At 40.6% G+C, this 13,090-nt stretch overlaps 1 protein-coding gene across 1 annotated transcript; it reads left to right on the forward strand.

The window, feature by feature from the left end:
* Positions 1-6,619: 6,619 nt before the first annotated feature.
* LOC106580956 (olfactory receptor 734) lies at positions 6,620-8,191 on the forward strand. The gene is made up of 2 exons (XM_045703411.1): positions 6,620-7,438; positions 8,183-8,191. Exons 1-2 carry the CDS (start codon positions 6,869-6,871, stop codon positions 8,189-8,191), a joined length of 579 nt encoding a protein of 192 aa, XP_045559367.1. The 5' UTR covers positions 6,620-6,868.
* Positions 8,192-13,090: the final 4,899 nt, after the last annotated feature.

Here is a 13,090-nt window from a genome sequence, read left to right on the forward strand (position 1 = left end):
AATTAAATGTCAGTCAAAATTGATTTGATTTGACATTTTAGCCCATGTGAACCGTATTTAATATCTACTGTTAAATGCAATTTTATTGAAATGTCAAGTGTTAGCGTAAAGCATATGTAGTAATGGACCACAATTAGATAATTGCAGTATTATCTAAAAATATGATCTGATCTAGACCCTTGACTACATTATTGTTGCAGTTCTTAAGATTGCGAGCACCAAAGGCAGCCTCAAAACCCTTTCTATCTGCAGTGGCCAGCTGATCATCATTGCCCTCTATATTCTACCTAGAATTTGTCCAGTAATATTGGCATTAGATTCAGCACTGATTTACATATCGTTATTATCATGTTGTATAGCCTGCTCCCTTCTATGATCACTCTACTGATATTCTGTTTTAAGTCAAAAGATATAAAACAGACCTTGATTAAAAGATTCAAAAGATGAACTGGTCGACAGAAACAGAGTCTCTGCTGTATCTTAATGATTTAGCTCTGTAACTACAAATAGTTTCATCCAATACATTATGTTGCACAGATGCTTAATGATTGAGTATTGTTTATAAAAAATGTATCAAAAGAAAAAATGTATTTAGCATCCATTTTTTTTATCTAATGTATTGTTATTTACCATTGGATTGCTTAATAAATGTTTAATTTTAAAGTGCATTTTTGGACTCATAAATTAATTATATATTCCCCTCAAATTCAAATCTGGACCTTGAAGTTAGTTGCATTTTTTTTTTTATTCTTCCCAACTTAACTTCTTTGGGATAGGGGGCGGTATTTTGACTTCCGGATGAAAAGCGTGCCCAAAGTAAACTCCCTGCTTCTCAGGCCCAGAAGCTAGGATATGCATATAATTGGTAGATTTGGGTAGGAAACACTCTAATGTTTCTAAAACCATTAAAACAATGTCTGGGAGTATAACAGAACTGAAATTGCAGGCGAAACCCAGAGGACATAACATCCACCCCAAAAAATGCTACCACTGATTTCAATGGCTGGCACTTTTATATTAGGGCGAAATCATGCCGATTGCAGTTCCTAGGGCTTCCACTAGATGTCAACAGTCCTTAGAAAGAGTTTCAGGCTGGTTTTTGGAAAAATGAGTCTGAAATTGTAATTTTTCTAGATGGCTGCCATTTTGGCTGTAGTGTTTCCATGCGCGTCAATGAGAGCACGTTCTTTGGTATTTTTCTCCGGTAAAGACAATAACAATTCTCCGTCTTAAATTGTATTGTTTATTTGCGTATTAGGGTACCTATTGTTTTATTATGAACATTGATTGACTTGTTTGGATAAGTTTATTGGTAACGTTTGGGATTCATTTTGATTGCATTGTGAAGGAGTGAAACCGAGTGGATTATTGACTGAAGTGCGCCAGCTAAACTGATCCACAAGAAGTTAACAAGGACTGATTTAAACCTGGGAAAATAATGATCAGCTGCACCATCGAGAGCATCCTGACTGGTTGCGTCACTGCCTTGTATGGCAACTGTTCGGCCCTCGACCGCAACGCCTGACAGAGGGTTGTACGGACGGCCCAGTACATCACTTTGGCCAAGCTTCCTGCCATCCAGGACCTCTATACCAGGCGGTGTCAGAGGAAGGCCCTAAAAATTGTCAAAGACTCCAGCCACCCTAGTCATAGACTGTTCACTCTAATACCGCATGGCAGGCAGTACCGGAGTGCCAAGTCTAGGTCCAAGAGGCTTCTAAACAGCTTCTACCCCCAAGCAATAAGACTTCTGAACATCTAGTCAAATGGCTACCTAGACTAATTGCAGTGTCCCCCCTCCCTCTCACCACCTCGTTACACCACTGCTACTCGCTGTTGTCATCTATGCATAGTCACTTTAATAACTCGACCTACATGTACATACTACCTCAACTAACCATTGCCCTCACACATTGACTCTGTATCGGTAGCCCCCTGTATACAGTCTCGCTAATGTTATTTTACTGCTGCTCTTTAATTGCTTGGTACTTTTATCTCTTACTCTTATCTTTTTCTATCTGCATTGTTGTTTAGGGGCTCGTAAGTAAGCATTTCACTGTAAGGTCTACACCTGTTGTATTCGGCACATGTGACTAATACAATTTGATTTGATCATGTAGAACAGAAAAGCAGCAGGCCCCAGACCTTGTAGGGTCAGATTTGAATAGCCCTGATATATAGCCATTGTTTCTTCAAGAATATAACTTATACATACGTCATGAGTTCAGTTCAACTGTCATACCCCAGCACAACCCAAAATATAAGTTTGTTTTACTCCAATATTTGTAAACAATTTAAATGTAAGCAAAAACTGAATATCCGTAAAACATGGTGACAATAAAAAAAATTATATCATGGATGGTCAGTCCTTGCTACATAGTTCTGTCTATGAATTTGAGAGTGGTTGCATTTCTCCTGGCCTAAAAAACATAACTGAGGCAGGGTGTCCACTTTGATTTTGTTTCTACTAAGGATTCTATTTATAAGGTGTCTTGTTATGAGGATACCAGAATACTCTTTATTTTTGCAACAGTGCCATAATGTGCTGTAATTCCTTTTGTTTTCCCAATCTGGAATATTTCACCATCAAATGGAGAACACATTAGCTGCCGAGAAAACTTTCTTTGTTTATTTTCCCCCATGCCGAAACAGCGACGGCTCACAAGTAATTACACTGGACTTTCTGCAAACTGGAAATGGCATATCCTAATATGGCATTTATTGTTAATGGGGACATTACAAAGGAAATCTGAGGATAATGCTCTCAAAACTCTACCAAATACATCTCCTGTGCTACACGTGGAGAGAACACACTTGACCGTTGTTACTCTACCTTTCGGGACGGCAACAAGGCCCTCCCCCACCCTCCCTTCGGCAAATCAGATCACACCACCATCCTGCTCCTACCCATGGATAGATGGCAGGATTCACACCAAATAAAATGTGCAAACCACTGTATTTAACCACTGTAAGGTGACTGGGAACATGGATGGGAACAAACAAATTAGCTTGACCTCTGACTTCTGGACAAGTCTGGCTGGAGGGATTATGGACATACTCAATCTCCCCCTATCCCAGTCTGTTGTCCCCACTTGCTTCAAGATGTCCCCCATTGTTCCTGTATCAAAAATAGCAAAGGTAAGTGATCAAAACTACTATCGTCTGGTAGCATTCACTTCTGACATCATGAAGTGCTTTGAGAGGCTAGGTAAGGATCATACCACCTCAACCTTACCCGACACCCTAGACTCACAACAATTTGCATACTGCCCCAACAGATCCACAGATGTCACAATGGCCATTGCACTGCACACTGCCCTATCCCACCTGGACAGGAGGAATACCTATGTAAGAATGCTGTTCATAGACTACAGCTCAGCCTTCAAAACCACAGTGCCCCAGGTGATGAATGTAGGCAGCAACACCTCCGCCATGCTGACCCTCAACCCTGGGGCCCCACAGGGGTGCATGTTGAGCCCCCGCCTGTATTTCCCTATTCATCCATGAATGCGTGTCCACGCATGTATCCAACTCAATCATCAAGTTTGATGAAGACACAACAGTGGTAGGCCTGATTACCAACAATGCCGAGACAGCCTACAGGGAGGAGGTGAGGGCCCTGGCAGAGTGGTGACAGGAACATTACCTCTCGCTCAACGTCAACAAAACTAAAGAGGTGATCGTGGAATACGGGAGACAGCAGAGAGAGAATGCCCCATACACATTGATGTGCCGCAGCTTAAAGTTCTTCGGCATGCATGTCACTGAGGACCTGAAATGTTCCCTTCAAACAGACAGAATGGAGAAAAAGGCACAACAGTGCCTCATCAACCTCAGGAGGCTGAAGAAATTTGGCTTGACCGCTAAGAACATCACAAACTTCTACAGATGCACCATCGAGAGCATTCTGTTGGGCTGTATCAAGGCCTAGTTCTGCAACTGCACCACTCGGAATCGCAGGTGAGGTCAGCCCAAAGCATCACCTGGGGCACACTAACTGCCCTCCTGGACATCTACAGCACCCAGTCTCACAGGAAGGCCAAGAAGATCATCATGGATCTCAGCCACCCAAGCCACGGTTTGTTCACTCCTCTACCATCTACACTGAACAAAAATATAAACGCAACATGTAAATTGTTGGTCCCATGTTTAATGAGCTGAAATAAAAGATCCCAGAATGTTTCATACACGCAAATAAAAGCGTATTTCTTTCCAATTTTGTGCACAAATTGGTTTACATCCCTGTTAGTGAGCATTTCTCCTTTGCCAAGATAATCCATCCACCTGACAAGTGTGGAAAATCAAGAAGCTGATTAAACAGCATGATCATTACACAGGTGCACCTTGTGCTGGGGACGATAAAAGGCCACTCTAAAATGTGCAGTTTTGTCACGCAATTCAATGCCACAGATGTCTCAAGTTTTGAGGAAGTGTACAATTGGCATGCTGACTGCAGGAATGTCCACCAGAGCTGTTGCCAGAGAATTTAATGTCAATTTCTCTATAATAGCAACCTTTATTTTCATTTTAGAGAATTTGTCAGGACAACCAAGCAGCCTCACAATCACAGACCACGTGTAACCTCGCCAGGCCAGGACCTCCACATCCGGCTTCTTCACCTGCAGGATCATCTGAGACCAGCCACCATCTGAAGAAACTGTGGATTTGCACAATCAAAGAATTTCTGCACAAACTGTCAGAAACCGTCTCAGGAAAGCTCATCTGCAAGCTCGTTGTCCTCACCAGCGTCTTGACCTGACTGCAGTTCGGCATCGTAACTGACTTCAGTGGGCAAATGCTCACTTTCAATGGTCACTGGCACGCTGGAGAAGTGTGCTTTTCATGGATGAATCTCAGTTTCAGCAGATGCAGATGGCAGACAGCATGTGTGGCGTCATGTGAGTGAGTGGTTTGCTAATGACAACATTGTGAACAGAGTGTCCCATGATGGTTGTGCGGTGATGGTATGGGCAGGCATAAGCTACAGACAACAAACACAATTGCATTTTATCAACAGCAATTTGAATGCACAGAGATACCGTGAAGAGATCCTGAGGCACATTGTCGTGCCATTCATCCGCCGCCATCACTTCATGTTTCAGTTTGATAATGCACGGCCCCATGTAGCAAGGATCTGTGCACAATTCCTGGAAGCTGAAAATGTCCCAGTTCTTCCATGGCCTCCATACTCACATGTTCTCACTCGTTCAGCATGTTTGGGATGATCCGGACCTATGTGCACGACAGCATGTCCCTAGCAACTTCACACAGCCATTGAAGAGGAGTAGGACAACATTCCACTGGCTTCAATCAACAGCCTGATCAACTCCATGCAATGTGTTGCGCAGCATGAGGCAAATGGTGGTCCCACCAGTTACTGACTGGGTTTCCAATCAACGCCCATTCCTTTTTTTTAAGGTATCTGTGACAAACAGATGCATATCTTTCTTCCTAGTCATGTGAAATCCATAGTTTAGGGCCTAATGCTTTTATTTCAATTGATTAATTTCCTTATATGAACTGTAACTCAGTAAAAACCTTGACATTTTTACATATGTTTGTTCAGTGTAGAAGGCGGAGACAGTGCAGGTGAATCAAATCTGGGACCGAGAGACTGACAGATTCTGCCTGATGTATGAAAGTCAACGACCATTTGTTTCTTTTTGTTTGTGAGTTCATGGCCTTTCTCTATGGTGATGGATGACAAATTTATTTTACATGCGTGTTACCTCATTTTTATACCCCAGTGAAACAGGAATCCATGAAATGCCAAAATACAGTTACTTAAATGAGATTAACAGGAGAACAGTAGAAGGTTAATGCAAATAACATTTTGCTAACATTTTTGTTAGATTATGTTCATAAGAATTCTGACACCTATCTTTTAGATTATTTGTATTACTTATGAAAGAAAATATTTTTCTCTGAGCAATTGTTTTAGTATAAAAAATGTAATAAAAAAATGTGCATACAGAATAGCTCAGTATTTCTATGATTTATATTATAGTATTTTTTGCTCATCTATATCAAGGGTGCCGCTAATTTGGGTTGTGACTGAATAAAGCACAGGGGGGAGGGATGTCCTCAGGGGACAAGGTCCTATCTTGAGATCTGTGCATGGAATTCACCATTGTCATCAATGCAAGATTTATGAGAGAGATTGGGTTGTCTCATTAGGGATTTGGAGCTCTATGATTACAGTTCACTCATGAAAGGATGCAGGGCCCAATTCAACCAATTACAGATATGGAAAGAACATAAAAACCTTTGAGACAATCAGTATGCATGCATGTTCTAGTGTGCAGTTTCTACATCTGCTTTTGGAAACCAATCAGTATGTAGCTGTCTAATGAGAATCATGACGTGGGATTCCTCAAGTCACTGAGAGAAGGTGGTTCAGAAAGGGGATAAATTCAGAGACATCCAATGCCAGTCTGGTCAGAGTGTCATCTACCAGCTGTGTGTGAAACCTGGCGCACAAGTCTGACCTGGTAAGTAATGAACTTAACAATCCATTAACTAAACTTGACCTTGTAACCAAAAGTATGTTTTCTAGATGATTCTCATTATATATTTTCTGTTACAATCAATGCACCAGATTGACAATGCAGACTGTTTTAATGCAGTTATTTTCACAGATATTCCATCATGTAGCAGTAAATACAAACTGAACCGTATCAGTGACCACAGAGTTATTCTGTCCTGATAGTGGTACATGGCTGCTATATTCAAGCAAGTGCTGGGAGTTGGTGATGTTGGCCTACATTGAAAAATATCTGGCACATTCTCAATTAGAGATCCTGCAAATCACTGTAGATCAATTTAAAATCTTTTGCCTCTTTTTCTTCGTAAATTAATTTACAGAAACATGGAACCAAACAACAGAACAACATATACGGTAACAGAATTCTTCATCACAGGATTGGATGAAGTACAACACCCAAAGCTGGTGGGAGCAGCCATTTTGTTCGTCCTCTTTCTCATTCTGATCGGAAGCATCACCAACATTTGTGTCATAGCATTCAACAAGCCTCTACATACCCCCATGTACTTTTTTATTTGCACACTGGCAATGATAGACGTAGTCTACACCAGCAGCATTAGTGTTACAATGCTTAACGTTCTCCTTGGTGAGGAGAGAAGAGTCCCCTATGCACCCTGCATGATACAGTGCTTCCTATTTCATTTAGGAAGCGCTATGGAACCCTTCACTATTGCCCTGATGGCTTATGATCGCCTTATTGCAATTTCATATCCTCTTCGATATCAGACTATCTTAACTAATACAAATGTATGTTTACTTATAACATCCACTTGGGCAGTAGGCTGCATATTTTCTATTTTGTGGATTGGCTTGGTGAACAATCTGCCCTTTTGTGGCTCAAATAAACTCCCATACAGCTTTTGTGAATATGCAGCCTTAGTAAGAGCAGCATGTGTGAATCCTACATTTTATTTCAATGTAGCTTCTACTGTGGGGACTACCATATTATGGGTTAATTTAGCCTTGATAATCTTCTCATACATGAAGATAGTTTATGAAGTGATGCAAATGTCTTCATCCAAAGACAGGAGGAAAACATTTAACACCTGTGTCTCCCACATGATAGTGGTGGCTTGCTTTTTTATCCCCAAGGTGTTGTTAATATTGGTCACCAGGGTTGGTTTGGTTCTCACGCTCTCTCACAGAAATGGCCTAATCATTGGCTCTACTCTGGGCCCCTCTCTTGTGAACCCACTTGTGTATTGTCTCAAAACCAAGGAGATTCGAGGGCGCCTGAAAAATATTTTCAAGAGATCTGAAATTAATCCAAATATGTAACGGTTAGGGTTACCAAAGCCATTTCTTTTTTCTTGCTTGTTCCAAGCAAAAGTGGTTGAGTCAATATTGTTTCCATGTTATATCACCATCAATGTAATCATGTTAAATCAATGTTGAGCTTTGATTGAATTTGCGAAAAAGCCATCAGTTGTATTTATCTCATTTTAAACTGTCAGGTTTCAACTGTGAATCAACAATAGAGTGTCAAGATTTGGTTGATTTAGATCACAGGTGTCAAACTCATTCCATGGAAGGCAATGTGTCTGCAGGTTTTCAGTCCTGCCTTTTACTGATCACTGAAGGTCACAGGTTAGTTAGGAACTCCCATCACCTGATTCTCTAGGTCTTAATTGGTCACAGGTTAGTTAGGAACTCCCATCACCTGATTCTCTAGGTCTTAATTGGTCACTGGTTAGTAAGGAACTCCCATCACCTGATACTCTAGGTCATAATTGGTCACTGGTTAGTTAGGAACTCCCCTCACCTGATTCTCTAGGTCTTAATTGGTCACTGGTTAGTAAGGAACTCCCATCACCTGATTCTGTAGGTCTTAATTGCACACAAATTGTAAGGAAATAACAAAAATCAGTAGACGCTGAGCCCTCCAAAGAATGAGTTTAACACGCCTGATTTAGATTAGTTTGATGTCTTTTGACAACTTAATTAAATGTCAGTCAAAATTGATTTGATTTGACATTTTAGCCCATGCGAACTGTATTAAATGTTATCTACTGTTAAATGCAATTTTATTGAAATGTCAAGTGTTAGCGTAAAGCATATGTAGTAATGTACCACAATTAGATAATTGCAGTATTATCTAAAAAATATGATCTGATCTAGACCCTTGACTACATTATTGTTGCAGTTCTTAAGATTGCGAGCACCAAAGGCAGCCTCAAAACCCTTTCTATCTGCAGTGGCCAGCTGATCATCATTGCCCTCTATATTCTACCTAGAATTTGTCCAGTAAAATTGGCATTAGATTCAGCACTGATTTACATATCGTTATTATCATGTTGTATAGCCTGCTCCCTTCTATGATCACTCTACTGATATTCTGTTTTAAGTCAAAAGATATAAAACAGACCTTGATAAAAAGATTCAAAAGATGAACTGGTCGACAGAAACAGAGTCTCTGCTGTATCTTAATGATTTAGCTCTGTAACTACAAATAGTTTCATCCAATACATTATGTTGCACAGATGCTTAATGACTGAGTATTGTTTATAAAAAATGTATCAAAACAAAAATGTATTTAGCATCCATTTTTATCGAATGTATTGTTATTTAGCATTGAATTGCTTAGTAAATGTTTAATTTGAAAGTGCATTTTCAGACTCATAAATTAATTATATATACCCTTAAAATTCAAATCTGGACCTTTTATTCTTCCCCTCTAAAAAAGGACTGATTTAAACCTGGGATATTTATGATCAGTTGCACCATCGAGAGCATCCTGACTTGTTGCATCACTGCCTGGTATGGCTACTGCTCGGCCTCTGACAGCAAGGCATGACAGAGGGTAGTATGGAGGCCCAGTACATCACTGGGGCCAAGCTTCCTGCCATCCAGGACCTCTATACCAGGCGGTGTCAGAGGAAGGCCCTAAAAATTGTCAAAGACTTCAGCCACCCTAGTCAAAGACTGTTCACTCTAATACCGCATGGCAGGCTGTACCGGAGTGCCAAGTCTAGGTGCAAGAGGCTTCTAAACAGCTTCTACCCCCAAGCCATAAGACTCCTGAACATCTAGTCAAATGGCTTCCCAGACTATTTGCTGTGTCCCCCCCTCCCTCTCACCCCCTCGTTACACCACTGCAACTCTCTGTTGTCATCTATGCATAGTCACTTTAATCACTCTACCTACATGTACATACTACTTCAACTAACCGATGCCCCTGTACATTGACTCTGTATCGGTACCCCCCTGTATTCAGTCTCGTTATTGTTATTTTACTGCTGCTCTTTAATTACTTGTTACTTTTATCATTTATTCTTATCTGTAGTTTTTTTTAAACTGTATTGTTGGTTAGGGGCTCGTAATTAAGCATTTCACTGTAAGGTCTACACCTGTTTTAGTCGGCTAATGTGACTAATAACATTTGATTTGATTTGGTTTGATCAGGTAGAACAGTGTCGTGTCTTTGGGGTACCATTAAACTGAAGACATGTTTATCAATTAACTCCCTGTAATTATTATCACGCGATTAAACTGATTAATCGTTTAATTGTAATTAACTAGGAGATCGGGGCACCAAGGAGAATATTCAGATTACAAAGCTATAATTTTCCTAATATAACTTTCCTGTATTATAATATTATATTCTATTATAGTATAGGCCGATTATCTTCTGGTTTAAATGGTGTATTTTACCTCGAGTCCAGTCTCATTCCAAATGTCGTAAATTGTTGTATCTGCACGAACCCAGTCTTTACTAAAATCATCCATACATCAATTGTCTTAAAATCATTTATTTACTACACTAAGTAATTAACAGAAAACATACAAACAGTAATTATCGTCACAAAGGATTGGTATAGTAATGTGCCCTAATGGCTAACAGGCATGGCTGGTCTGTTAGACAATGGGTCATAAACGGTCAGCTGAGAAGGTACACAGAGTTCATTAATATTAACAATTGACAATTGAAGGCTCGCTCATTCGGGAACAATTGCAATCAATATATATTTACGCTCATGTGTCGTCGTGATCCTTGTTCGAGCGTCGTTCTGATGGAGAGTTCTCTCTCTCTCTCTCTCGGTTAGAATGGATCTTTCAAAGCGACATTCATTAATGTTGTTATAGAATGGATGTTTCGTTGGTCTTCGCGTTCAATGATATAATTTACTTAGCTGCAGGCTAATAATTAACCTCTATGGGCTAGGTGGGACGCTTGCGTCCCACCTACGTAACAGCCACTGCCAGCCTGTGGCGCGATTTTCAAAACCTTAAAAATCCTATTACTTCTATTTCTCAAACATATGACTATTTTACAGCCATTTAAAGACAAGACTCTCGTTAATCTAACCACACTGTCCGATTTCAAAAAGGCTTTACAACGAAAGCAAAACATTAGATTATGTCAGCAGAGTACCAAGCCAGAAATAATCAGACACCCATTTTTCAAGCCAGCATATAATGTCACCAAAACCCAGAAGACAGCTAAATGCAGCACTCACCTTTGATGATCTTCATCAGATGACAACCCTAGGACATTATGTTATACAATACAGGCATGTTTTGTTCAATCAAGTTCATATTTATATCAAAAACCAGCTTTTTACATTAGCATGTGACGTTCAGAACTAGCATACCCCCCGCAAACTTCCGGGGAATTCGCTAACATTTTACTAAATTACTCACGATAAACGTTCACAAAAAGCATAACAATTATTTTAAGAATTATAGATACAGACCTCCTCTATGCACTCGATATGTCCGATTTTAAAATAGCTTTTTGGTGAAAGCACATTTTGCAATATTCTAAGTACATAGCCCAGGCATCACGGGCTCGCTATTTAGACACCCGGCAAGTTTAGCACTCACCATAATCATATTTACTATTATAAAAGTTTGATTACCTTTTGTTGTCTTCGTCAGAATGCACACCCAGGACTGCTACTTCAATAACAAATGTTGGTTTGGTCCAAAATAATCCATCGTTATATCCGAATAGCGGCGTTTTGTTCGATGCGTTCCAGACACTATCCGAAATGGTAAAGAAGTGTCGCGCGCATGGCGCAATTCGTGACAATAAAATTCTAAATATTCCATTACCGTACTTTCGAAGCATGTCAACCGCTGTTTAAAATCAATTTTTACGCCATTTTTCTCGTAGAAAAGCGATAATATTCCGACAGGGAATCTCCTTTTCGGCAAACAGAGGAAAAAATCACAAAGGCGGGGGCGGTCGGGTCATGCGCATAAGCCCAGAGTCCCTTGATCGGCCACTTGAGAAAGGCGATAATGTGTTTCAGCCTGGGGCTGGAATGACGACATTCTGTTTTTTCCCGGGCTCTGAGCGCCTATGGACGACGTGGGAAGTGTCACGTTAGAGCAGAGATCCTTAGTAAAAGATAGAGATGGAAAAGAAGTTCAAGAAATGGTCAGACAGGCCACTTCCTGTAAAGGAATCTCTCAGGTTTTGACCTGCCATTTGAGTTCTGTTATACTCACAGACACCATTCAAACAGTTTTAGAAACTTTAGGGTGTTTTCTATCCATATGTAATAAGTATATGCATATTCTAGTTACTGGGTAGGAGTGGTAACCAGATTAAATCGGGTATGTTTTTTATCCAGCCGTGTCAATACTGCCCCCTAGCCCTAACAGGTTAACGCCTTTACCTTCTACTCCGAACAAAAATATAAACGCAACATGTAAAATGTTGTTCCCATGTTTAATGAGCTGAAATTAAACATCCCAGAAATGTTTCATATACGCCAAAAAACTTGTTTCTCTCCAATTTTGTGCACGAATTGGTTTACATCCCTGTTAGGGAGCATTTCTCTTTTGCCAAGATAATCCATCCACCTGACAAGTGTGGCATATCAAGAAGCTGATTAAACAGCATGATCATTACACAGGGGCACCTTGTCCTGGGGATGATAAAAGGCCACTCTAAAATTGGCAGTTTTATCACGCAATTCAATGCCACAGATGTCTCAAGTTTTGAGGGAGTGTGCAATTGGCATGCTGACTGCAGGAATGTCCACCAGAGCTGTTGCCAGATAATTACATGTACATTTCTTTATTGTAAGCAACATCCAGTGTCGTTTTAGAGAATTTGTTTTAGAGTACATCCAACCGGCCTCACAATCACAGACCACGTGTAACCTCGCCAGGCCAGGACCTCCACATCCGGCTTCTTCACCTGCAGATCATCTGAGACCAGCCACCATCTGAAGAAACTGTGGATTTGCACAATCAAAGAATTTCTGCACAAACTGTCAGAAACCGTCTCAGGAAAGCTCATCTGCAAGCTTGTAGTCCTCACCCGCGTCTTGACCTGACTGCAGTTCGGCATCGTAACCGACTTCAGTGGGCAAATGCTCACTTTCAATGGTCACTGGCACGCTGGAGAAGTGTGCTTTTCATGGATGAATCTCAGTTTCAACTGCATCATGTGAGTGAGTGGTTTGCTAATGACAACATTGTGAACAGAGTGCCCCATGGTGGCTGTGCGGTTATGGTATGGGCAGGCATAAGCTACAGACAACAAACACAATTGCATTTTATCAACAGCAATTTGAATGCACAGAGATACCG

Source organism: Salmo salar, chromosome ssa20, assembly GCF_905237065.1.
Source record: "Salmo salar chromosome ssa20, Ssal_v3.1, whole genome shotgun sequence".
Classification (NCBI taxonomy): Eukaryota; Metazoa; Chordata; class Actinopteri; order Salmoniformes; family Salmonidae; genus Salmo; species Salmo salar.